This window comes from Quercus robur, chromosome 11, assembly GCF_932294415.1.
Source record: "Quercus robur chromosome 11, dhQueRobu3.1, whole genome shotgun sequence".
Taxonomy (NCBI): domain Eukaryota; kingdom Viridiplantae; phylum Streptophyta; class Magnoliopsida; order Fagales; family Fagaceae; genus Quercus; species Quercus robur.
In genome coordinates, this window is record NC_065544.1 from 18,310,007 (window position 1) to 18,336,549 (window position 26,543).

At 30.8% G+C, this 26,543-nt stretch overlaps 1 protein-coding gene across 1 annotated transcript; it reads right to left on the reverse strand.

Annotated features, from left to right (window-relative positions):
• Positions 1–11,650: 11,650 nt before the first annotated feature.
• Positions 11,651–13,250, reverse strand: LOC126705940 (fe(2+) transport protein 1-like). The gene is made up of 3 exons (XM_050405178.1): positions 12,483–13,250; positions 12,102–12,251; positions 11,651–11,998 (listed from the first exon to the last, which is right to left on the reverse strand). The coding sequence occupies exons 1-3, from the start codon at positions 13,080–13,082 to the stop codon at positions 11,693–11,695; spliced, it is 1,056 nt and encodes a 351-aa protein (XP_050261135.1). The 5' UTR covers positions 13,083–13,250; the 3' UTR covers positions 11,651–11,692.
• Positions 13,251–26,543: the final 13,293 nt, after the last annotated feature.

Consider the following 26,543-nt stretch of genomic DNA (forward strand, 5'->3'; position numbering starts at 1 on the left):
TTCATGTTAGGAAAACAGAAAGTTGATAAACCATAGAAATTTTTTCAATTTTAGCATCTGACTTTTGGTTATTATTTTGATTAGTTTCTGATTTTTTTTTTTTTTTGGTAAATATTTCATAATTTGGAAGATTTTTGTTTTATTGGAATTAATGTTTACCATTTGTTTTTCTTGACTGCTAGATTTGGCAATGTGGTCAAATTTCATTGTTATCGAGGAAATTGCCATATGAGGCTTGATATGCAATTGGTATTTACTATTTATTTATTTTTTTTTGTTTGTTTTAAGTTTTAACTCTTTAACCAAACAAAGAGAAGTCAAACTTTATGCCAGCTAAAACGGTACAAAAATAGTGACAGTTTTACTTGTTTTAATGTTTTCTTTAAAATGTTAAAAACTCCAACAATAAAATGTCCTATTATATACGGGTGCAAGTGCAACAAATTTTTTTTTTTCTTTTGAGAGAAAAAAAAAAGGTTAAACTTTTTCTATTTTGGCATTCTTTTTTATGGGAAAGGCAATTTGAGTGGGTGTAGTGTGGGTGTGGTGGGATGTGATTGTGAATGAATGAATGAAGGAACACGAGGAATATGGGGGGCAACAGTTTCGGAAATGCCTCTTCAGTGGTTTTTTGTTTCTTCTCTCGTTTCATTCATTATCATATAGGCAAGTAAAGGCAAAGCGTTCAAAGTTGAGGCAGACCTAAATTTTTCATAAAGGGAAAAAGAAGAAAAAGTAGGTTTTAAACTATTTTGAAAAAAGATAACGGGTATTTGATGCCATCATGATCATACCCAAAGTGTTAATGTCAATTTATCCATTATTGTTCTTTTGAAGGACCATAAGTTTTCTTTTTTCCATTCCTTTTTATATTCCCTTTTTTTTGGGTGGGAGGTAATGATAAATACTACTAGTACTAGATTTTTGACACCTTCAAAAGAGTCATATATATAGTCTAGTAAGTTATTGCCCTCTTTTTTTTTGGTAAATTTCAGTTAATAGAGTCGTTGAATAAGAGATCTGAGATCTGAGGTTCAATTCTCATCTATACCAAAAATCGACTAGTGTTTTGGTCTAATAATAAAAAACTTTTATCAATAATGGAAACCATTAGTTGAAACTCTCTAAAAAAAAGAAAAAAGAAAAAAGAAAAAAAAAGGTAAGTTATTGCCTTTTGATATTATTCTTTTATCTCAGATGAAAAATTCTTACCCAAAGAGCACAGTGAGTTCTACGTATAGCTTGGGGAGCCCAACTCAGCGAATTTATTGCTTACAGGATCATAGGTTTCCTAGCCCAAGCCCATACGTTATGTCTTATACTCTTATTAAAGACACACTCTGGTTACTGCAGCGTCCAAAACTCATTTATTATTACCGTTTCCTCTAGGTAAATAACAAAAATTACTCCAATGTAACTTGTTATAAGTTATATATTCAACTATAGGACATTGTGGCCTAAGGCTGGAGGGAGGGGAGGTCGGTCTATGCACACATTTTTTGACACACCATTTTCACTACTGATTGAGATAAGTATGAATGATAAGGCAGTGTAAAGTGATATTAGACTAATCACAGTCTCAAATTGACTCAAGTAGGGCCAAAAAAACAAATTAAGCTCTCCCCCACTCTAGAAGATCATGATTTGCCAAGAAGATGATATTCTAACTCAACAACCCTATACTTGAATCCATCGGCCAATTTGTGTCGAGCACTATCTCCTCCATCATTGTCCATTACCTACTCTTGGAAATTTTAGAAAACATGTACTCTTTGAGATAAGTCTTCCATGTAAACAAAGTTTCCATGACTTTATAAAAAGTTCTTATCTTTACAGGCTTAAGTGATCACCGATGATATGATTATGATGGCAAAATCCAAAGCACCTATGGAAAGGATACTCTCATTTACCTTTTTATTTTTTTCCAAAGAGAAATTAGTTGTGTTATATAAACAAAAATTAATCATTAGTTTCCTAGTGGTCACACCTGTCATAAAAATTAAAGTTAACCCTATGATTATAGGTGTACTTCTCAATTTGTGATAAAATGATTGCAACGTTCAATCCTCCCCCTTGTCAATGCTACACTTTACAAACCTTTCAACAACTTTGTTTTTTGACAGTAATTTGGAAATGTTTTGAATAAGAATGAGCGAAATAGCATTAACTCTTTCATTTTACCTTTAGAATCCTTTATATATACACCTCATAATAGTAATTAGGATAGTTTCAAGTTGCTCAAACAATAAGTAATACCAGACGAGAAGGTATAATAAATTACTCATGAGTTAGCTAGACATGAACAAGGCCCAAGTTTTCTTCAAAGATATTTATTAGTACATATACCCCATTATTCAAATCAATGAAAATGAAGTTTTCCGTTCAAACAAAAAAATAGTTGCACAAACGTTATGTTCTCTAGACTGTGTTTGCTATGTGGGTGTTTATAATTTTGTTGGTTTTTGTTATATTAGGAAGTTTTAGAATATGGGTTTGTTTTTTTTAGGTTTAGTTGGAAGCAAAATTGGGTTTTTATTTGTTATTTTTAATGTTTGAATTGTGAATTAGCTCATGCATGACAAGAAATTTGATGGGTATAAACCTATAATTAGAAACTTTTGTTAGGTATCTTTTTTTTTTTCCTGGTAAGAAAAAGAGCAGGAGTGAAATTTTTTGTTATGGATTAGTTCTTGTATGAATGAGAAATATGTGGATTTGCTTGGTTTAGTTTTTACTCAAATTTTGTTGATAAACAAACTCTAAAAATATGAAAAATATTTTCCAATTTTCGTTGAACCAAATACAACCTAAGAAACAATAATTATCCTCACAAATATGTTTAATTTTATGTTCTTTTATATGATTGGGAGAAAACTACCAATCAAGAACATACTATTTGCAATACAGAAGAGTTGTGCAAGCTTCAAAGTAATCTTTGTAATTTTGTGTTTCGATGTAATTCAGTTGTAGGTTTATCTTTTTTTTTTTTTTTTTGATGGGTAGGGGCCTTTTATTTTTCTAGAGCAATCTATAGTAAATTTCAATTCTTAGGGTAAATCCATGATAAATTTCAATCAATCTCAGCCATGGAAATAATTTTAAAATATACTATCATGGAAAATTGATCTTGCATTAAAAAAACTAACTTATATCCCCATGCATATACATGAATATATTTAAAATATACACATTAATTAAGACGCATAGTATAATTCCTATATATATAATTTAAATACTATTGACATATAATCATTGTTATATTTTGTTAACTCTTTAAAAAATCCTGTAAGAATATTATTAGGTAGAAAATGTAAATTGTCCATATTTTTTTAAATATTTTTTTATTAATTCTTAATTTTTGATATTGTGAAGCACTTTTTTTTTAATTTAATTTTTACCGTTTATTAATTCTAGACTCTTTCGTTTTTGTACTCAATAACTAACTTAGATGAATATTTATGATATGATCCCACATTTGGTTCCAAAATTAAGAAATAAAACTCTCTAAAAATAAATAATTTAGGACATATGACACAAAATTGGACCTCAATTATAGAATCTAATTGGATTTTTTTTCTCTAAATTTTACCTATCAATATATATATATATATATATATATGGATTGAGATCTTCTAGAGTTCCTAGGGTACATACATTAACTTGACTTGAAAGGATCGAGATCCTTTGATCTTTTAGGATAAATCCTCGGTAATATAGGTGATCAAGTGTTTAATGATTATCTTCTCAAAAAAAAAATAGTGTTTATTATGTTTAATAATTAAATTATGGTAGTTTTTATATATAAGAATTATTACTAGTATATGACATAATTATGAACACACAAAAAAAAAAAAAAAAAAAAAAACTAAGATTAACCAACAGTGAAATTATAAATAAATAAAAAATTTGCAAATATGTTTAATAATTATATTAAAAGGGAGATATTATTCTAGAAAAATCGCAAATGAATGACAACTACTATTAGGTTAGATTCAAACACAAGAGTGCATAAAACTGATACAAGGTAGGTGTTCAGGGCTTTCAGGATTTTTTGTAAAAACTTTCACAAGGCATAATGATGCTTGTGGGCATGGCTTCCATGGTGTAATTGTTTGGAATTAACATCTGGAATGAAAGGCAAAATAAATAAATAAATAAATAAATAAGACAAAAAAAAAATATTTCTAAAGACCTACATTTTGATTATGGTATCTTCAAAATTCCTTGATTTCTCCATCAATTTTATATTGTTTCCCTTCCCACACTTAGCTCCCTTTGTTAGATGAGCTGTGTGAAGAGAGTTTTTTTGTCACTTGAACACGTATCTTGCTTTGATAAGTTAATATTTTGAATTAGTACTTTTTGCCAAGGATATGTAGTTTAGTATGAAACTCAAGCAATGGGTCACCTGTTGACCGCTATCATTGTACTTCTCTTAAAATTATGAAATAAAATAAATTAATGAGTGGAATAAAATAAGAGGTGGTGTATAATATAAGGAAAAAAGCAATTAGATTATAAAGCATATGGTAGCAATAGTGAAGAATTCAATGACAGAATATAGAGAGGTCTAATAATTTGTTGTGCCTAACTAGAATTAATCTTGGAGCACATTTGAGGTGGTTTTGAATGTATCACAATGTGGGCAAACTTAGCTATTCTACGATTGCATGTGCAAAAATGCTATTTCTTGTTGGAAGGTGAGATTATGTATGCATTTCGAAATAATTTAAGAACTTTATTTTATTTGGGGATAAAAAATTACAAATCCATCTACAACCCTTGGTTGTGGAGGGTGGATTTTTATTATTATTTTATTTTATTTTTGTAGAAAAAAGAATGCTTCTTTGATCGAGGACTTGGCTCAATGTCCTAAACAGGAACAGGGTATCTGGGGGTTGATGAAAGAGAGAAATTGGTGTGGCTTGAATCAAATTCATTCATGTCAGTCATGTGTAATTGTAATTGGAATGAAAAGTGTATTTGAAAACAGCTTATTTTGTTGAAATTAAAAACTTTTTGTTGAAAGTATTGTAGATAAAATTAAAAGGTAGTTGAAATAGTACAGTGAAATCCATAAATAATACCAAAAAGTACAATAGGACCCATGAATAGTAGTAAGAATAAGCTGTATAATAAAAAAATCTGACTTTTTAAGCCAATATCAAGCACAAACTTTAGTTGTCAATTCTCTTGTATGTTGATAAGCTCTTATGCTTTCAAGGAGGTTTCCATGACCATGGCAAAAAATTTTATGCATTTAGTGCATGAGATACCTTCTCATGACCATAATTAGAGTTAATAAGAAAAAGTTTAGGTATAAATCAACTTGGAGTCATCTTCTTTCAACTTACAATGTGGGAATTTATAATATTATTGTCCATGTATGATTTTAGTTGCATGACTTTTTAAATATATGGTATAACTTGTTTTAATAATGTTAAGGATAAGGTTGCCAGCCCAAAATAATGGTGCAGTGTAGCTGTGATGTAGTTACATAAATTCAAATTTAAATTAGATCTATGTAGCAGCTGTAGATAGATATTTCAATTTTTGATTTGAATTGTAGAAAGAGTTTTAGATTGAGATATGATAAGATAGGATAGGGTAGAGTTATTTATATTTTGAACTTCCTTTTGTATTTGAATATGTATAGTTGTATAACTCTATAAATGATAAGTCCCAAATCAGATTGGATTGAGTTTGCAAATTATATCAGATAACTATTGTCTTTACAAATAATATATATGAATAGTCTTATAATATGCCACATTAGATGGGAGAAAATAACTCGAAATTGGTTTGGGAGTAAACTATATCCAAAGATAATATGTTTTCTCCTTAGTTACTCTCCATCTTAGCCTTATTTTAGGATCTCAGTTCCCGCCGAGATAGCTTTCTGGGATGGTCGGTGGCATCCAAACTCAAGTTCTAATTAAAAAATTTTATGTTCGGTACTTGTGCCCAAACCAATTTAGGGCTTTGTCAGAGTCTCTTGGCTAGATTAGTAAGGATTGATAGGTTATTTTGCAACAATACTATCTAATTGGCCACCAAATGAGTTCATCAATTAGAGATGTTATTTTAATGATTCAAAAAAAAAAAAAAAAGAGATGTTTTTTTAAAGAGGTTCGAGTTGTCGAGAATGGTGCACCACCATATAGGTGCTCGTCCCAAAATCACTCACCTGGGATCCTATACTAGGTTTTGACCTATTTTTTGGTACACACTAGGTTTTGACCTATTAGTTTATATAACTGGTCTAGAATATAGAGTACGTACGAGACCACGAATTATTTTATAATTTTTTATTACAATTTTGACTTGAAAAATTATGAGTGACTAATCATCATTTATATATAAACTTATTAATTTTTTTTCATCAATCACACACTGTCATGTTATAGTTGTTAGGAAGATAAGTACTTTGGAGAGTTTTCTTGAATAATTAATATAACATATAGAGATACTTTAATCCAAAAAACTTAAGTCTAATGGATATATGCTCAATTATGTTATCTTGTTTCTTAATTAATAAAATCTACTATTGTTTCCTTTCAATTATGTTATATTAACTACTCATTTTTCTCATCATTATTCAATGTGGGGTTTTACTCACATGTGTATATCCAACAATTTCCCCCTCATTGTTTCTACCTCTTAGTAGGCTTCAAGACCTCTCCATGAGTCATGAACAAATCCTACTTGCTCCCCCTTGCCTAATGGCCTTTTTCCTTCACTAGTGCATCATATATGAGCCTCCACGCATCAACCCACACATCTTTTATCCTCCATGGGAACCTCGCACCTTATTGTTGTCTGGCACCATTGGAACCTCCATAACATTGCCACCTTTACCCCACACCATCATGGGCTCTGATGCCACTTTTTTGGAAGATAAGCACCTTGGGGAGTTTTTTTTGAATAATTAATATAACATATAGAGACACATTTTAATTCAAAAGGCCTAAGCCCAATTGGTATGTGCTCAATTATGTTATGTTATATTAATTACTTATTCTTTTCATCATTAATCATTATTCAATGTGAGACTTTACTTACACTTGTATTCCAAACAATAATTGTAACAAAAAGTTGTGAAAAATTCAATGATCTGAACTTTTTCCTAGAAGATATTAACAAAACGATTGCGACCCTTCCTTGTACGGTAGAACTAAGAACTTATTCATTTAAGCCAAAGACAGGTTGGTTCCAACTTCCAAGTAGGTGTCCCAATGACAATTATATACGTTAAAATGGAGTTTCGTTCGTGACAAAAGTGTGGGGTGAGGCTTAGTATATCCCCTTAATGTTATCAACTTAATCATCAATATAATGTCATCCGTCTCTTTCAATATAAGATGGAACACAGCTTCCTTTGAGATTTTCTAATCTTTGTGAAGTATAGTACACGGCTATCTTTTATCTCCATATACCATATATTTATTTTGTGTTTAATTGACATTCACTTGAAGTGCAATTATCTCACTTTTCACTACTTCCTTTATTTGAGAGTTAATTGGTCTCACGGGCATGCACTCCAATATGTCACTATAGCTACCTTACATCCAATAGATAATATTCTCCTCAAATTAATTCTAATTTGATTTTTTTAAAAAAATAATGTGTTTGCATGAGGTATTATAACACAAACAAGTAGTTTTTACTAATAAAGAAAAACTAATTAATAAGGGTGTAGCATGGTCTTATTTTGTAATGATAAACACTTATTTTGATAAAATATGAAGTTACTTTCAATCACACATATTGGTGTCACAAGATTACGGGTCACACTGCATACACATAGCTTTTTGTGAATGACATGTGAGGTTGCCTCCACCTTACCCTTAGCATTTTAATCTCATAGTCGTTGAGTACAACCAAGTCACAAAGCATCATAATTGATAATTGGGTCCTATGGTTTACTTGCATTGCCGACAAATTGGGACAAATAGACCGGCGTGGAGTTGGTGTAGTCGTACAAATTTTGGGTACTGGGGAATGGTAACCCACAAAGGTCATGACTCATTGAGAGAGAGAGATCATAATCTGGAAAATTTAAGCAGTGGGGTTGGGTTTTGGTTTGTGAGTGTCTGTCTCATCAAGTTTTTTATGTCCTTTAGAATACAGACAAATGGTAAAAGTTTGTGTCACATTTTCATGTCCCACCAACTCATCGTGTTGTTTCATAATTAAGAGAGACCCCTCCCTCCCCATATAATCCAAAAAGGGATTTTTCTTTGTAGGTCGGTCTTTCAATGAATCAGTGTTTTCTGAGGGAATCTTCTTCATGTATCTATAAAGAAAAAGTGGCCAAGTATGAGTACTGCGTTTTCTTCATAGGCCCTAGCTGTTGGTTCCTTATAATGTAACGAAAATGACAGAAATGAATTCTCTATCTTGTCAATCGTAAAGAATATAAAAAGAAGAAATTTTTTTGTTAAACTTCCTTTGTTTTTTCATGATTTGGTTTGTGGTGGTATGTGTTCCATGTGGATCTGTTCTGATTGTCTTGCGAGGGTAGTGATTTTTCACCTACGCCTATGGTTGAGGACAATTTTGGCACAACAAAAGGCCTATAACACATTAATATGTCTCATGAAATTTAGCCCAAACCTATTGGTGTAGCCCAAGAAAAGAGAAAGTTTTCTTATGTGTATTGAAGGAAAATTGAAAGTGATAAATCAGCTAAAACACCAAGCCCAATACCAATTAGCAAGAGGACCATTTTTTGTCATTTTTTTTCTTCCTTCTGCTGTATGGACCAAGCTCAATAAATAGGAGCAAAAACAAATTAATGAGCTTATGGATTGGAAGGCAAAAGAGACATTTAGCATCCACTTGGACCCACTCAAAAATCCCAAAAATGAGCCTGGAAGACATGTGAGACCATTGATTTTGAGATTGATGCCATGCTTAAGTAAAACAAGACAACTCGTGAAAACAAAAAATATATATCTATCGCGTATAAGTTTTACCTAACACACAACCCCTTTTCAGTTTCACCATTAATGCAAGGCTGATGTGATCCCTTAAATTTTTATTTTCTTCTTCCTTCTGCTGTATGGACCAAGCTCACTTTCTTGTTTGAAAAAAAAGGGAAAAAAAATTAACATTCCATATTTTCTTCCAATGTATTGTGATAAGCATGTTGATGAAATTTATTAGGGTTGTGAGGAGTAAATAGTAATGAGTGAGATGGGTCTTTTGTTTCCTTTGTGCACTGTGAGATACTCCTGTTCCTGTTTGTTTTTAATTCTTTCTTATATCACAAACCACCTCAATCACCGCAATTTCTTTTTTTCTTTGTAGAGTTTCAACTTGTGGTATTTGCTTTTATGATTTTTTGTTTTTTATTATCATACCAAGATACTAATCGATTTTTGGTGTAGACAGAGATTGAACCCCAAATCTTTTATTCAACTATCAGAAACTTTACTAATTGAGCTAACTAGAATCTACATATTTCTTAGATAAAATAAGAAAGCCAAACACCCTTAAGTCTTGTTCACATTCATTGAATAATAAAGAAGGATAAGGTCAATAAATTAAGTTTAATCTTCGTTGCATCCTCTCCCGTCATCCTTGGCAAAAGGAAAAACAAACCAAAAAGGCTTCTTGAGATAGCTAGAAATAGAATCAAATATTTATGTTTGTTGTGCAGATAACACCCAGGACTTAAGTCAATAATAGTAAATAAGCATAAATTAAATAACAAGCATACATAGAGAACACAAGAGCACAAGAATTTATGTGGTTCGGTAAACTATCTACCTCCATGATGACGACGGAGAAATTTCACTATAAAAATAAGGAAATACAATAGTGCACAATAATACTCTCTAAAAACCCAAATCGCAATACACCCTAACTCTCTCACCCACAAGACAAGAAAACACTTGGCTGCTGCTAGGTTTTTAGGAATAACTCTCTCACACGGCTGCCCTTCATCTCAAACCTAATATATATATATATACGTCATAGGTCAACAACACTAGGAGATAAATTCCTAGTTGTATTCGGTCATCCTTGACCGACTTACAAGCAATGGGCTTGGGCTTCAGTGGCAATTCAAGTCACCCACGTCAACAATGTCATATGGACCACTTAAATTCATTTTCTTTCAAATCATTCGCAATCACCAAATAATAAAACATTAATGGGAATATCGAATACTTTAGAAAAGAAGTGTGTGCTATTACATGCGTTTATATAAAATAATTAGAATATGAAACAGAGAAGGTAACGTGGTGCACCAGTGTTGTAGAAGTTGTATACATTTTGTATTACGAAAATTTATTAACTTGACATAATTAGAATGAAGTAGTTGATACTTGAGATAGTCTTTAACGTAAAGCAATAAATCAAAAGAAATTCTGAATCAATATCAGAATATGATTCAAGAATGACTGCTACGGGATCAATTTGACAATTGAAATGCATCTGTTAACAACTTTGGAAGATATTGGAGTACGTACAACCTATATTGGTGCTCTATACAATTGCTTTATTGGATGAATTTATCGTCATGTTTTGAGAGGTTATTCCTTTTATAATAAGTTTATTGTAGACATACTGGTGCTCCATTCACTTGATTATTGAATGAATGTTTCATCATGTATTGTCACAATGACAATTAAAAAGAAAGGGGTAATTACCAAATAACATTTTTTGATCTTGTTTTCCTTCATTCTGTATGTTTTGGGGCGAGAGAGACATAAAATTAGAGCAAAAATAAATATTTGTCTCAATTTTTAATAGAAATTGGTTATAGCAGACAAATAGAGCAAACCTCAAGTAAGTAAAACAACATTTTTTAAACCACAAGTAGGTAAAATGATTTAAAGTCAAATCACATGTGAGTTTACTATAATTACCTTAAAAAGAAAATTATCAAGAGAATTGACAATTAATGGTCAACCTTGCCAAATGCCAACATGGTCTTTCTTAGGCTATCAGGACAACCTCTTCGCTTATCCCCATGGACAACAGTATGAAAATGATTGACAATCCCTACTAATTCAACTACAACATTGTTAGACTACTACAAATTATTTGTCTTATTTTTTGTATTTGATTTTTTTTTTTTTTTTTCATTTTAAACTTTAGTTATTTTATAAACAAAATCAAATAAATACATGACAAATAATAATTGGTGCTACATAAAGTAGAACACAAAATTTATAATTATTGCCTAATGCATAATTTGTGCACATGCACATCTGAAAACTAAACTGAAAGTAATAATTTTGCACAAATCTTAGCAAATTTATCAAAATAACTTGAATTCATTACAACAACAAAAAAAGCAAATTTATCAAATATTAGGGAGATTAACGAAACAAACCCAAGCCATAGGAGACATTGTGTAATTTCTTCTTGTATTTTACTATTTCTATTTTCAGGGAGATGATTCTCACCTTATAGAAGAGCGATGTTTTTTTTTTTAGAAACAAACACACACATAAAGGAGAGGGAAAGAGATTCTAATATAAAGGCATACAACAACTCCACTCAAAAGTTATAAAAGAAAAATGTTAAAAGTAAATACTTGAAGATACTTCAAAATAGAAGCTTTTATTTCCATAAAAGATGAAGTTCAAGTTTTATCCATGGACAAAAACAACTAAATAAATTTAACCCAAAAAAAAAAAAAAAAAAAGTTTTGTGCTTCACAGTTACACTACCCTTTTTAAGCCCATTTTGCCAACAAGGACATGCCTCCAGCACCAAGAAAAACAGCAAGAAAAGCTAGCATTTGAAGCGTTACGTTTTGTTGCAACTTGGACCCCATGAAATCAACAGCAAGGAGATTAACCAACGCCATATAGTTCAATATACCCGCTGATGCTGCGTCCAATACTCCCACCACAATAAGAGCTATTGGGCTGTTCTCACTATAAATGTTTGATAGGCACAGCCCTAGAGCGATGCCAAATGGTGTTGTAATCGAGAAAAAGAACACCATTATCATGTTCATCTTCAATTTATAATCGGCCTGATCATGTATTTATATAATGCATGTTAGAAACCATGTAATTGTATGATTTGGATGGAAAAAAAAAATTTTAATTAGGGGTGTATGGATTATCAAAATTAACCTGTAGTATGCATCCTCCTAGACCCATTCCTTCAAAGAGCTGATGGAAGCACATAGCAATAATGAGTGGTCTGATCATGCATGGATTATGTGAGGCACCCAATGAGAGCCCAATCACCACTGAGTGCACCACAATCCCCACTTCTAAAACCTGCATTCAATACATACAATGTTTGATTGTAGCTATGACACATTATTAAGTTACAAATATGTTAAGGCTAAGAATGACTATATGAATATCGGAGTTTTAAATTTTTACACAAATGAATTAATGAAATGGAGCAAAGTCGAAGCTAAAAAGGTAATTACATTAAAAAAAAAACTTCAAAATTGTTAATATATATATATATATATATTAACAAATTTGTATATATATATATACCTGAGCGACAACACGATGCCTTAACAATTTGGAATGACTATCATTGTGCACCAATTCGCCATTCCCAGCAGTAGTGTGTAATTCAGTGGTGGCTGCTGCCTTTTTCAAATCCCTGCTGCTTCCAAAATCCGCATGAGCTTTAGGTTTGCCGGTGTGATAAGACATTGCAAGTGAGTCTAGCATTAGGGTTAACAAGGCAGATAGCATAGCCACAAATGTTGAAAATGGAAATTTTTTCCAAGGGTGACGAGGCAAACAGTCGGACTGTAAGCAAGCGAAGGAATCAGGCAAAACATGCATGTAGCCAGTAGCGAGAATTACACCAGAGGCAAATGCTTTGATAATAGAAAATGCTTTGGAATCAGGGTTAAGAGCTGGAAAGGATTGTGTGAATAGTGGAAGGCACACACCAATCATGCTAAAGATTAAAATGGCAGCAATAGCAATGAGATTGAGTTTTAACGCCTTGGATTTGTCGTGACAACCAGGTGTAGATTCGGTCACACATTGAGAATCCTCACCGGAAACAACTTGTAATGCGAAAGATAGAAGGAGAAGGAAGAGAAAGAATGCATGAAACTTAGTGAATAATGCTGCCATTGTTGGCTAGAGATAATGACTGAGAGTGATCAGAGTGAGAGTGATAATTCAGAATGACTAGCTTTGTGTATCACAGAAGTAGTAAGGTGGGGCGGTATATAAGGAGTGAATATTTGAAATAGTTATCTAACGAATTAGGAAGATTTACCATTTGTTGAATTGAGGCGTGTGCTTAAGAGTGTAATACATGCGGTGAGCACATGGCAACACACGCCTTAATTCACATATGGCATGTGAGTCACACACAAATAAGTTAAGCCACATCACACTCCAAACCAAATAATTAATTAAAGCCACTTCATCACACACACCGTCATTATGATCATAACCAAACAACCACAAATCTGCTACATATTTAAATTATGAATCTGTGCAATTTAAAGGGGTTTTGAACATTTGATTATTGGGTTTTTTATAAATATATATATATATATATATATTTTTAAAAATAAAGATGTAATGTCACTTGCTAATAAAATTTACTTTTGCTCTCATTTAACGTCATAGAGTAATACCAGGACTCATTGATTCTTCTGCCGCAACTACTTCTAATGCCAGCACATTAATTTGATATTTATATATCTTCAATATTTTTATTGAAGAATTTCGGAGAATCAGGTACCTTCGAAATCACAAAATCCTGATTCAAATTTGAAAATGCTGCAAACTCTATCCCCCTTTCAATTTCAATTTCAAATTTGAATAGACACCCACATACTGAAAATCATCCCTACGCTCTTGGAAGCGAATTCTTCGACAGTCCAATACTGTTTCATCCATTGAAGTTCATGAAACACCCTTATATCCTCTAAAACGTCCACAGTCAGACTGTTCACGTACAGCAAGGGTCTCCGGGTTTTCAAAAAATTAGCTGTGGAGGGTGATAGTCAAGGCAGGTCAGCATTTGTTCATTGGGATACTCTCCCCTCCATCTCCTACATGAAAATTCTAAGCCTCAATTGCCGAGAGGCAGTACAAGAGCTCCGCTGCCTGATAAGCGAAGAAGGTCGCAAGATTCTCCTATTCTTGTATGTTCTGTGATGAAGCTGAAACTTGTAATCATTTGTTTTTGGAGTGTCCCTTTGCCCAAGCCGTTTGGCTACAATCTCCCATCTCAAATGATTACAGGTTCCCATCTAATACTAAGTTCATTGATGTCATGGATACTGCACTAAAGAAGTTACCTGCAATAGTCTTTGATACTTTATGCATAGCGTGCTGGATAATATGGTTGTGTAGGAACAAGCTGGTTTTTGATAACATTGCTCCCTCTCACAAGGATTTATGGACTCGGGCAGAGGTATACGGATTAGATTTCATGGAAGTACAGCAGAAAATTGTGCAGATGAATGTGATTCTAGCAGCAACTTGGAAGCCTCCTCAGATAGATTCTATTCACAAGTTGAACGTGGCTAACGTGGCTATTTTTCAGTCAAAGAAGTTTACATCAGTGGGTTTTGGTCTTATTATTCGCAACAATAAGGGTGAAGTGCTTGCTGCATACTTTGACCAAGCAGAGAAGAGCTTAAATCCCCTGTGCACAGTAGCTTTTATAATAAGGAAAGCTTTACTTTCTGCCAAAGTATTAGTTTTTCAAAAGTGGAAGTGGAATGCAATACATTAGTTTAATTAGTGAAAGTTTTGAATTTATTTCTTTTGCTAGTATTCATTTATGATGTAATTGTGTTGCACTAGTTTTAGCTAGTGCTACAAAAGAGAAGGAAGATGTTATTGTTTGGTTAGAAGAATGCCCTTCCTCATTGTACAATGTGATTTACATTAATAAAGTTACTATCATTTCATCTCAAAAAAAAAAAAAAAAAAAAAAAAAAAAAAAATTAAAGGGCGCTGCAAAAAAGTCTGGCGACTCAATATATGAAATAATATGAAGTTTGGTGATAAAAAGCATTTTGGTGTGTTTGGAATTGTGAGAATTTTTGTTGATTTTTAAATTTTTTGGAGATAGATTATTAGATAGTAACCAAAATCTGAGAATTTTATGTCTCTATGTAGGACAAGATTAATTCTATTAGATCCATTTGACAAATTATTGTACCTTGATGCTAAGAAATTACTGCACTTATTAGTAACTTAATTAATCAATCAATATCATATACTATATAATAAAAGTTAAGTTTAAAAGCTGTAGTTGCACCAAGAGGAAATAAAATTAGATTTTTTATTTGTTAGGATATATTTCTTAAATTAAGGGATAGTATTTAACATACAAAAATTTAATTCAAATAAAATTTTATCTTCTAAATTTTAGAATTTTAATTCTACTCTAACTAAAAGTCTATTTTAAAATTTTTCTAAATTTAAATCTTATCCCACATTTTCATTGTTTTTATTTTCCTCAAGTTGCAACCTACATAAATCTCATCCCACGTTTTCATTTTTTTTTATTTTCCTCAAGTTGCAACTTAAATTTTATATATTAATTATTATTAAATAAATAAATAATATTTTATTGGAATATCAAGCTACAAAACTCTTGATTAAGGGATAAGATTTAACAAAAATTATAATCCTACAAGATGTAATCCATATCAAAAAATTATAATCATAAACATCTGCCCACTCACACCACGAAAACAGTAAAAGAGTATTTGTGCATAAGAGGAATTATGGATAGATTTACAATTCTTTAAAAACATTAGGCATGAAGAGTTGGAGGCCTTCTTTCAATCAAACTTCTATATGATGTATCTAACATCTATATAATATAGGTGTGACCTTGAATGAAATAATAAAACTTCAATCATGATGCTAGGTGAGTAATGAAAGCTTCAACGATGCTAATGGATGTGTGAATTTTATTTTCTTTTCAAGTTAGCCTTTTTTTTAAGTGGTTTTTATTTTATAATGAGACATATTTTTATATAAAATTTTTCCTGTTTTCAATTTGATCTTTGCTTTGTTTTACATAGGGTATGCAAATTATTTTTTTATTGATTTTACTCATTATACAAATTGTTGTTCACAAGAATAGCCCAAGAAAGAATGCACTTTCGGCATGCAAGACCTCGCCAAAAGGTATTACTACTCAATTCTCATCTTATGTTAATGTTAAAGGAGGGATTTTCAATCATCCATGAAAGCTTATTACCAAAGTCATAACTCTCAATAACATGCTTTTAGTTACGAGTGATTCAATTTTAGGCTATGATCTCCAAATTTTAGGTAACATACTACAAGTATTGCAACCCTTCTCTATTTTTTCTTATATAATTGGTGTTATTTATATATATAGATATGGAAGTGGGACACTACGATGCTTTGGGTTAGAATATTTGTTGCATTTATCAATGGTTTTGCCTAAAGGGTTTGGATGCTTATTGTTCGTAGTTTGCTTCTTCATTTTGGTATTGAATGTGCCAATCAGGTAAATTAACCTTGATCTCTATCTTCACTTTGTTTTAGTTTCTAATATTTAGATTTGCATGTCTTAGTGCATTGTAATTTCTTTTTGGAAAATTAGAAAATTTAGCTAAATTTATGCTAAACATAAAGGTATGATGTTTCATAATAACTCCTAATAGAATTAAAATTCTAATCAATAACAACCGATATTATTTATGATTCCCCCTCTTTTTTATCCACGTGTCATGTTGATTAGTTTTTGTACATATAATAATTTCATGTAGTTTGAAATACTCTCTATGGCTTAAATTTCAAATTTGTTTATAAGAAGTTATTGCTATTTATGCTTTGTGAATTAAGCCACATGGGAGAAATATACACACACACATACATATTACATATCATTTAGTTCCAAATATATTTTTTATTCATTTTGCTCATCATTTATTTTATAATACTTATAAATATTTAATTTTGCAAAAAGGTTTGTAAAGGGTTCTATGAAGCCAAACATGTGGAGCTATGAAGTTTCTAAAAGAAAAAAGTTTTGAAGTCAAAAATGGTGTTTGTATAAACTGACTCAATTCTATTTATAAATTAATGTGGTTTTATTAGTGTGGGGCCCAACAATATATGGGCCAGGCCCACTTGTTCGCAAGAAGCTTTAAGGCCCAAGCCGAAGAAGATGGTAGTCCAAGCTCATTAGCGCAAAACACAAATGGGCCCAGAAAAGCGTCCGAGGACGGTGCAGCCCTCGGCTGGCACAAAGCTCCACCAAGAAAAGGGGCAAAAGCGGCATAAGGACAATCTTGAAAGAAAATCTGAAATATCTGGGAAAGGCTGCCCTTACTACCTTTCCCGGACAGAACTTTATACCTAACAGAGCCATGTCCTTTAATTTTATCAACTACTCCCAACGACTTGGGTTTGGGACTGATGGGACAAGTATCAGTCTTGGAAAGGTCGACCCTACACGTGGACGAAGGAAATTGAACGCATGCGAGTATAAAAGAAAAAATATGTAACCTAAAAGAGGGGCCTCCCAGTCCCACGGAAAGAAAAAAGGGCTTCAGAGGCGAATACACCTGAACCATGCATAAATATCTTAACAAAAACCACTGCCGGGTAAACACGACTTAGCCTTTCGATCCCACTCTCTACAAATGATATTGTATGGGCCCATTCACGTCCTGACCCAACAACTATTATAGTTCGTTTCGGAACGTGACCCTACAATTAGTATGGTTAATTAATTATGATTTATTTACATATAACTTTTTAATTAAGTCGTGCATCACACGGGCATAATATTAGTATTTTGTTTTTAGAGAATTTCAATCTATAACGTCCACTCCTAATGATAGCTCTTTATCATCAAATCAAGACATCAATCAGTTTTTGGTGTAGGTGGGGATTGAATCCTAGATCTCTTATACAACCATCAAAGACTTTACCAATTGAGCTAATTGAAACCCACTACTAGTATATAAAAACAGAAACCTCATGTTGGAGAGTATAAGTTTGTGCATGGCGCATTCCTTAAAATTCTCTTTATTTAGTTTTCTACTTCAACAAAATTTGCATTTATATTAAAGCATTAATTCATTGAATTAGCTAATTGATAAATGCATATATTAACTATCTATTGTTGTGCATTAATTGTTTATATTAAATGAATTTATATGATTATTTTTATAAAATCTATATAGAAAATAATTTTTAGTTGGAATAATAATAATATATTTAGAATATGACATTCTTACTCATGTTTAGTCGTTTTGACAATAATTGTCACAAAAGCCATTAAAAAAATTAATTGTCAATTCACTAAAATTAATTTTAATCCTTTAAATTTCCTAACTCCTTTGTGTGTGTCTATGGAACTAACATTGTAGTATGTATTATATGTAATTTGAAAGATTACTAATATAATAAATATGTTTATTTTGTTAATTATATTGTGATAGGTATCACATATATTGATTATTTTAAGTACAATGAAATTTTAATATAATTTTTCTAAGATTTATATGAGAAACAATTGATTTTTTTTTTTTTTTTTTTATGTAAGAAACAATTGATCTGAAATATGGCATTTTTAGTCAATTTTAGTTTTTTTTTGCAACAATTGAAACCATGTCCAACAAAAATGGGTGGAAATTTTAGTATCACACAATCAAGAATGTAAAAATAAATAATTGAAGGATATATGCATTTTTTAGTAGGCATATGAAACATGCCTATCTATATTAGCTACTATATCATGAATTTTCAATTTGTAAATACATATATATAGTATGATCAAATCACTATATTACTCTTAGTGTACTTATATTTTTTTGGCGCAATTGCACTTTTAGTCCCTACATTTTGACCTTTTTCCATTTTAGTCCCTACATTTTATTTTTTCCACTTTTAGTCCCTAAAACCAATTTACGCTTTCCGTTTTAGTCCTTGAAGCACTATTCCGTCACCAAACTAACGGGAAAACTGGACGTGGCTGACGTGAGCATTAAAATATTATTAAAAAAATTATTTAACATTTTTTAAATGCCAAAATTATAAATAATTAATTAATTACTCAAATTTAATTAAAATTAAAAAAAAAATATTTTCTTTCCAACAAAAAAATTTACTTTCTTTTAATTAAAAAGAATGCTCAAACGCATCTTCAACAACCCTCCACCACTACCCATCTTCAGACCCATTCTTCTGGATCTTTGCCTAGAATAAAAACACATGTTCTTCAAGCTTGCATTGTGCCTAATGACTCGGCCCTTTCGCACTTCAGGTTCTCCCTCGACCAACGAAGAGCAGAGCAAGGGGCAGATCTTCAAGGTTTTAATAATGGATGCCATGGATTCTTGATCCAGAGAAAACGATGGGAGATATTTGAGTTTTTGGATTTGATGATGGGTGGCAACGGTAAAGGGAGAGCCGGTGATGGGTGGGTTTGTTCTCTCTTTTCTCTGTCTCGAACCATCTCTCTCAGATCGGCATGGAGGGTGTGGGTTTGTGAGGATCGGCGTGATGGAGGGTGTTTGTTTGTGGAGATCAGCATCTGTGGTGGAGATCGGCGTTTGTGGTCGAGGTTGATGTGTGGGTCACGATGGTTGCTGGGCTGTGGAATCGATGAATTGGTGGTTGGGTTATGGAAATCGGTGACTGGGTTGTGGGAATTGGTGTTTGGGTTGTGGGATTCGGTGAGTGGATTGTGTGGGTTTCGATTTTGGTGGGTTTGGGTTTGCTCAGATCGGCGTGGGTTTCGGGTTTGCTCAGATCGGCGTGGGTTTGCTCAGATCGGCGTGGATTTTGGGTTTGGGTTGTGGGATTCGGTGAGTGGGTTGTGTGGGTTTCGGTTTTGGTGGGTTTGGGTTTGTGGGTATGGATTTGGCAGTGGTGGCGGTGGTGGTGTTGTTGGATTTTAGGTGGTGGTGGCTGCTGTGTTGTGGGTTTGATGTTGTTGCTGGGTTTGATGTTGTTGCTGAAGATTGATTATAGGGAAGAACACAAAGAACATGAACATGTTCTTCATGTTCTTCCCAAAAAAAAGAGAAACAAAATTAAATTTGAGTAATTAATTAATTATTTATAATTTTGGCATTTAAAAAATGTTAAATAATTTTTTTAATAATATTTTAATGCTCACGTCAGCCACGTCCAGTTTTCCCGTTAGTTTGGTGACGGAATAGTGCTTCAAGGACTAAAACGGAAAGCGTAAATTGGTTTTAGGGACTAAAAGTGGAAAAAATAAAATGTAGGGACTAAAATGGAAAAAGGTCAAAATGTAGGGACTAAAAGTGCAATTGCGCCTATTTTTTTCTATATATAAAATAACTAAAGATTACAATTTTTTACAATGAAATTTATTGAAATATCTTTTTTATACATCGATAGTTGGGGTGGGGATATGAATCCTGAATGTTTCTATTGGAAATTGAGGTGTCAATCAGTTAAATTACAAGATTTGTGGTACAACTTAATGAAATACTGGAGAAAATTAATAATAAATTACACCGCACATCATGCGGAAACTCAACTAGTTATTTCTAAAAAATTTAGTTCAAGATCTATATAACCATGAAAGAGGAAAGAGTACAACTTTATTGACTTAATGTTAATTTTATATATATATATATATATATATATAAAACTTTATATAGAATTTTGTCTTGTTATTTTAGTTTTGCCCTTCTGGAAAAAAGTTTTGGCGTGCTCGTGTTAATTGGAACCTTAATAGAAAGTGTTGAGCTCTCATTATTATCAAAGTCATATATATTCCACTGCGAAGTTCGATGTGATAATGCAAATGAGCAAGCTCTATCATATTAAATAACATGTCATGTATGTCCATCAAAAAAAAAACCGTCATAGAGTAATACTAGGACTTATTGATTCTTTTGGTTAACATTTCTTTCTGCCACAACTAATCCTTAGCTATAACTACTTCTAATGCCAGCACATTAATTTGATATTTATATATCTTCAATATTTTTATTGCGCCTTGCCTAGTATTTTATGACCAAGTCCTGCTAACCATTCCTAAGAGAGAAGAGAAAGCTTGACTATACTAAGATGAAACCTTTGAACCAAAGAATTGATATAAAAAACAATTTTTTATTTTATAGATTTTTAGTTGTTTTAGTTCTGTTCTCTATATTATACAACTTGCATGGTTCATTGATCAAAAAGTCATGAGTAGAGTTTGCACAATATATGAAGCAGTGCCTTAAAGATTCAAGGGAGCTGTAAAAAAGTCTGGAGACTCAATATAAGAAAAAAATATGAAGAAGTTTGGTGATAAAAAGCATTTTGGTGTGTTTGGAATTGTGAGAATTATTGTTGATTTTTAAAATTTTTTATATTATATTGATTATGTAATTGGTTTACACAATATGCATGTTATGAACCATATAAGAAATGTTTTTTTTTTTTTTTGCACATTCCAAACCCCCACAATAATTTTTTAGCTCATCTTCAACGTCACTGTGAAATACAAGAAAAAGTATAATTTTCTTTTTCTTTTTTGACTAAAAAAAGTTAGACTTATTGTTGTTTAAGGAGTTTGGAGATAGATTATTAGATAGTAACCAAAATCTGAGAATTTTTTGTCTCTATGTAGGACAAGATTAATTCTATTAGAGCCGTCTGACAAATTACTGTACCTTGACACTAAGAAATTACTGCACTTATTAGTAATTTAATCAATCAATCAATCAACCAATCAATATATATAAAAGTAGAAATCTTATGTTAGAGAGTATGAGGTTGTGCCATATGGTGCATTCCTTGAAATTCTTTTTATTTAGTTTTCTACTTCAACAAAGTTTGGATTTATAATAAAGTATTAGTTCATTGAATTAGCCAATAGATAAATGCATATATTAACTATCTATTGTTGTGCATTAATTATTTATATTAAATGAATTTATATGATTATTTTTATAAAATCTATATAGAAAATAATTTTTAGTTGGAATAAAAATAATAAATTTAGAATATGACATTCTTATTCATGTTTAGTTGCTTTGACAAAAATTGTCACAAAAACCATTAAAAAAAATTAAATATTTGTCAATTCAGTAAATTTAATTTTAATCCTTTAAATTTCCTAACTCATTTGCGTGTGTCCGTGGAACTAACACTATAGTATGTATTATATGCAATTAGAAAGAATACTAATATAATAAATATGCTTATTTTGTTTTATTGATTCTTTTAAGTATAATGAAATTTTAATATCATTTTTGTAAGATTTATATGAGAAACAATTGGTTTTTTTTTATGTAAGAAACAATTGATTTGAAATATGGCATTTTTACTCAAATTTAGTTGTTTTTGCAACAATTAAAACTATGTCCAACAAAGAAAGGGGGGTGGGAATTTTAGTATCACACAATCAAGAATGTAAAAAAAAAAAAAAAATTGAAGGATATATGCATTTTTTAGTAGGCATATGAAACATGTCTATCTATATTAGATATTATATCATGAATTTTCAATTTTAAACACACACACACACACACACACACACATATATATAGTATGATCAAATCACTATACTACTCTTAGTGTATTTTTATTTTTTCTATATATAAAATAACTAAAGATTACGATTTTTTACAATGAAATTTATTGAAATATCTTTTTTATACATCGATAGTTGGGGTGGGAATATGAATCCTGAATGTTTCTATTGGAAATTGAGGTGTCAATCAGTTAAATTACAAGATTTTTTGTACAACTTATTGAAATATTAGGGAAAATTAATAATAAATTGCACCGTACATCGTGTGGAAACTAAACTAGTCATTTCTAATTATTCACCCAAAATAAAATGATAAACCTATTCTTAGCTGTTATCATGAAACAATTATTTTTCAATCAAAATTTTGTTTTTATCTGTTAGATAAAATTATAAATTTATTAGTTCATGTAACTAATGAGCATTTTTAAATAGAATATCACATGCAACAAATTGAACAATATTCTCAATTCTCAACCCCCAATTTTTCTCTCTCCTTGTTTTTCTGATTGTTAATTGGGTTCCCAAGATTCTGGAATATTCCAACTATACTGAATGATAATATTTGTTTGAATAATTATTTCGAAGAAAAATAGTAGATACCAAACTTAAATAGCTCCCTATACTGAGAGAACATCATCACAACCAATTTCCCTATTCTTCCAGTCCCTTAGTACAATCAACCATTAAGTTCAATATTGAAAAACAACTTTCATATTGTGTGTATGAATACTCATTTTTTAATCAATAACAAAGGTTGGAGAGCACCAAATTTTTGTGAAAAAAATAGTTTAATTATGTTTGTCTCAATCTGAAACAAATATACTTCATTTCTATATATAGCTTCTGATTTTCATTATCAAAAAATTAATAGGCATGAAAAGCTATAAAATATTAGCTTAAAGAGGATTCATAAATTTTATTATTGTGGATGTATACAATAGAAAAAAATATTCATTATATCCATTTGACATTTGAAATAATGCATAACTTTTTTTTTTCTTAGCAAAAAATAAAAATAAAAAGAAATAAAGAAAATTTCAATTAACATTTTATATATATATATATATATATATAAACCAAAACAAACTAAATACATTTTTAAAAATAAAGTAAAAGATCATACACTTCATATTCAATTGTAATTATATCATCTTAAAAGGCACCAAGATTAAGCCAAAATGTATTTTATATATATTTATTGTATTCAAATATTTTTGGATTGTGAATTGGAATATTATATTGTTGCTTCTAATGATGCATGGTTATCTGTATTTGTATATATTAAGAGGATTTGAAGAGTTATGTATTTCCTTTTTTACTGTAAAAAAATACCCTTAATTTAAATAATTTAAACCAATCAAAATGAGATTAAAATAGTAAATTCTCTCCTAAATAAATTCCAATCAAAATGAGGTTAAAATAGTAAATTCTCTCCTAAATAAATTCCTACCCACGTTGAAACACTACTTCTACTTCTGCATTGAAATACTATCCCATGTTCTTTTTAATAAAACCTACCCCGGCCACCCATTATTTTGTTTCAAATTCAAAGTATAAAAACTGTAGAAATTTGTGGAACACAACACGTTTAAAAATTTGATCAAGTAAAACAAAAAAACCTAATAAAAAAAAAAAAAAAAAAAAAAAAATCCCAATACAAACAAAAAACACTCCCCCATGTTGAAATAACACTCTCCACCCACTACAAACAAAAACCTCTTAGTAGCTGAACTTCTCACAAATACAAACTCTTCCCAGTAGTTAATAATAATAAATGAAAAAAAACTCTTCACTGCACATACAAGAACTATTATTTCTATTCCTAATTGAAATAGAATTTTTGTCAGCAGTCTCAATCGTTTGTTACATCTATTCCTATTCCTAATTGATAACCAAACTCTGTCAAGTAACTACTTCTTTATATAAAAGCAACATGCGTGTGATTTAATTAAATAAAAAAAAAAAACACGCCAAAAATTAGAAGAGAAAAACACGTCTTTTGAGTGCTATATCAAAATTGTTCTACAAACCTTGCTTTATTTCACTAAAAGGTATGTAATTTTTCTTCAAGGTATCGTTATTATTATTATTTTTTTTTTTGGAGAATTTGTTTATGATTGCTAAATCCACTAATCACTACAAATTTACGCATGCTATAATTAAGAATTGGTGCGTCATTTTTACTGTTATTAATTTTATTTATTGTGTTATTTTGGTGTTTGAACTATTTTTTTTCCGCACATCTCTCTACATTGTATTTTTTTCCCTTTTAATTATAGACTTTTCTCTGCACTAATTTCTAACATGGTCAAAAAATAAAAAAACACAACAACCATGTATTTGTTTCAATGTCCAAAAACATAAAACAAATTTAACTCATATAATTTTTTTTCTTTTTAATACAAGGTGACCTTTTTAGTGGATTCCATAAAGGCCAAAGCATCACAATTTGGCGTTAGTTGAGTTCAGTAAGAGAAGTTAAAATTTGCATGCAGTCATGCACAGCTCCTTAGTAATTCTTTGTTTTATAAAATAAATAATTGCTTTATTTAGTGTTTGCTATTTATTTAAAGTTCATCTATTGCTTTTTTTTTTCTTTTTTTAATTGTTGCAAATCCATATAATATTTTGTTATCTACCATCAGATTTTTATAAACTACCACAAAATATGTCACTTTTGTTGTTTCTTAATTCAGTAATGGAAAGCATTGATTTAAATTTTTAATCAAATTTGTATTACCTAGATATGAGTTTTGGAAATACACAAGTGCATCCTATAAACTAGCCTCTGAGCACATGCTCACACGTGTGCTCAGAGGTTCTTCTATTTTTTAGATAAATTTTAATAACTTGCATCCATTATAATTTGAGATTACTACATTTTCCAATCATAAAAAAACTTAGGGGTGTAGTGAAAAAATTATTTTATCCACAAATATATAATATTCATCACATCCTTAGGAATTTTTTGTGATGGAAAATGCAGTAATTCCAGATTATAATAGATGCAAATTATTAAAATTTGCCCAAAAAATATAAGAGCCTCTGAACACACGTATGAACGCATACTTAGCAGCTAGTTCTAGTTATTGCAGACATCTAGATTGCCATACCAAAAAAAAAAAAAAAATCCCTCTCAATCAGTCGAGTAGTATCAAGACTGCAGTCAGGCTTAAGTGATGTTGGATCGGTCAAGTGCGCAATTGAGCCTGTAATCGAGCTTGCAACTTCAACTTGATTTTCAACAACAAATTCTAGCTAGAACACGAAAGACTTTCAACTCAAAGTATAATTGGACATGTTTTAGATACAATTTACCATTACTAAATTATACAAAATATGACCCTAAAACTTTCTTATTTTATGAGACCAGCATATCGCATAACATCTTAGGTCAGTACTATAAAAAGTAAGAACATATGTAAACAAAATATTTGCTACATAACATCACCAATTATCATTCTGAGTAGTAAGAATAGCACAATTAAGGTAAGGATAACAATTTAAGGACCAAATTGAAAATTCGATAATTCAAAGATGAAATTGAAATCTATATATAATTTAAGGAGTAAAAGTTGCATTCTGACCCTTTTTATTTTATAAATTAAAATCTATGTATTAGATCTAATACATCCCCGAAGGAAAATTGTAAAGGAACACAGCTTAAGGAAAAATCCTTCACAACGTCAATAAAATAAAAGATGGTAAGAAATTTATAACTTTAATTGAAACATTAATTAAAGAAAATGCAAGTAGCAAATGGAAGCCATATTCCTCTTTTTTAAAACATGAAGCCCTTTGCTCCTTTCTTAAATCTTCTTCTTTTTTTTCCTTTCTTTCTTTCAAATCAAGTGCTTAATCCTTGTAGTTAACTTAGAATCTTTTTAGTAAGACCTAAAATCTCAAAGGATTAAAGATTGATAAGATTTCGATGGTTAGTTTTCATGTCAAGTGGGTGCAAGAATAAAATCAAAACGTTTTCAAAATATAATAGTTTACCCCTTTTTATTGAGATTTATGGTTTCTTTATCACCTTATTGTGACCTGTCAAAAAGTAGTTAAGATTTTCT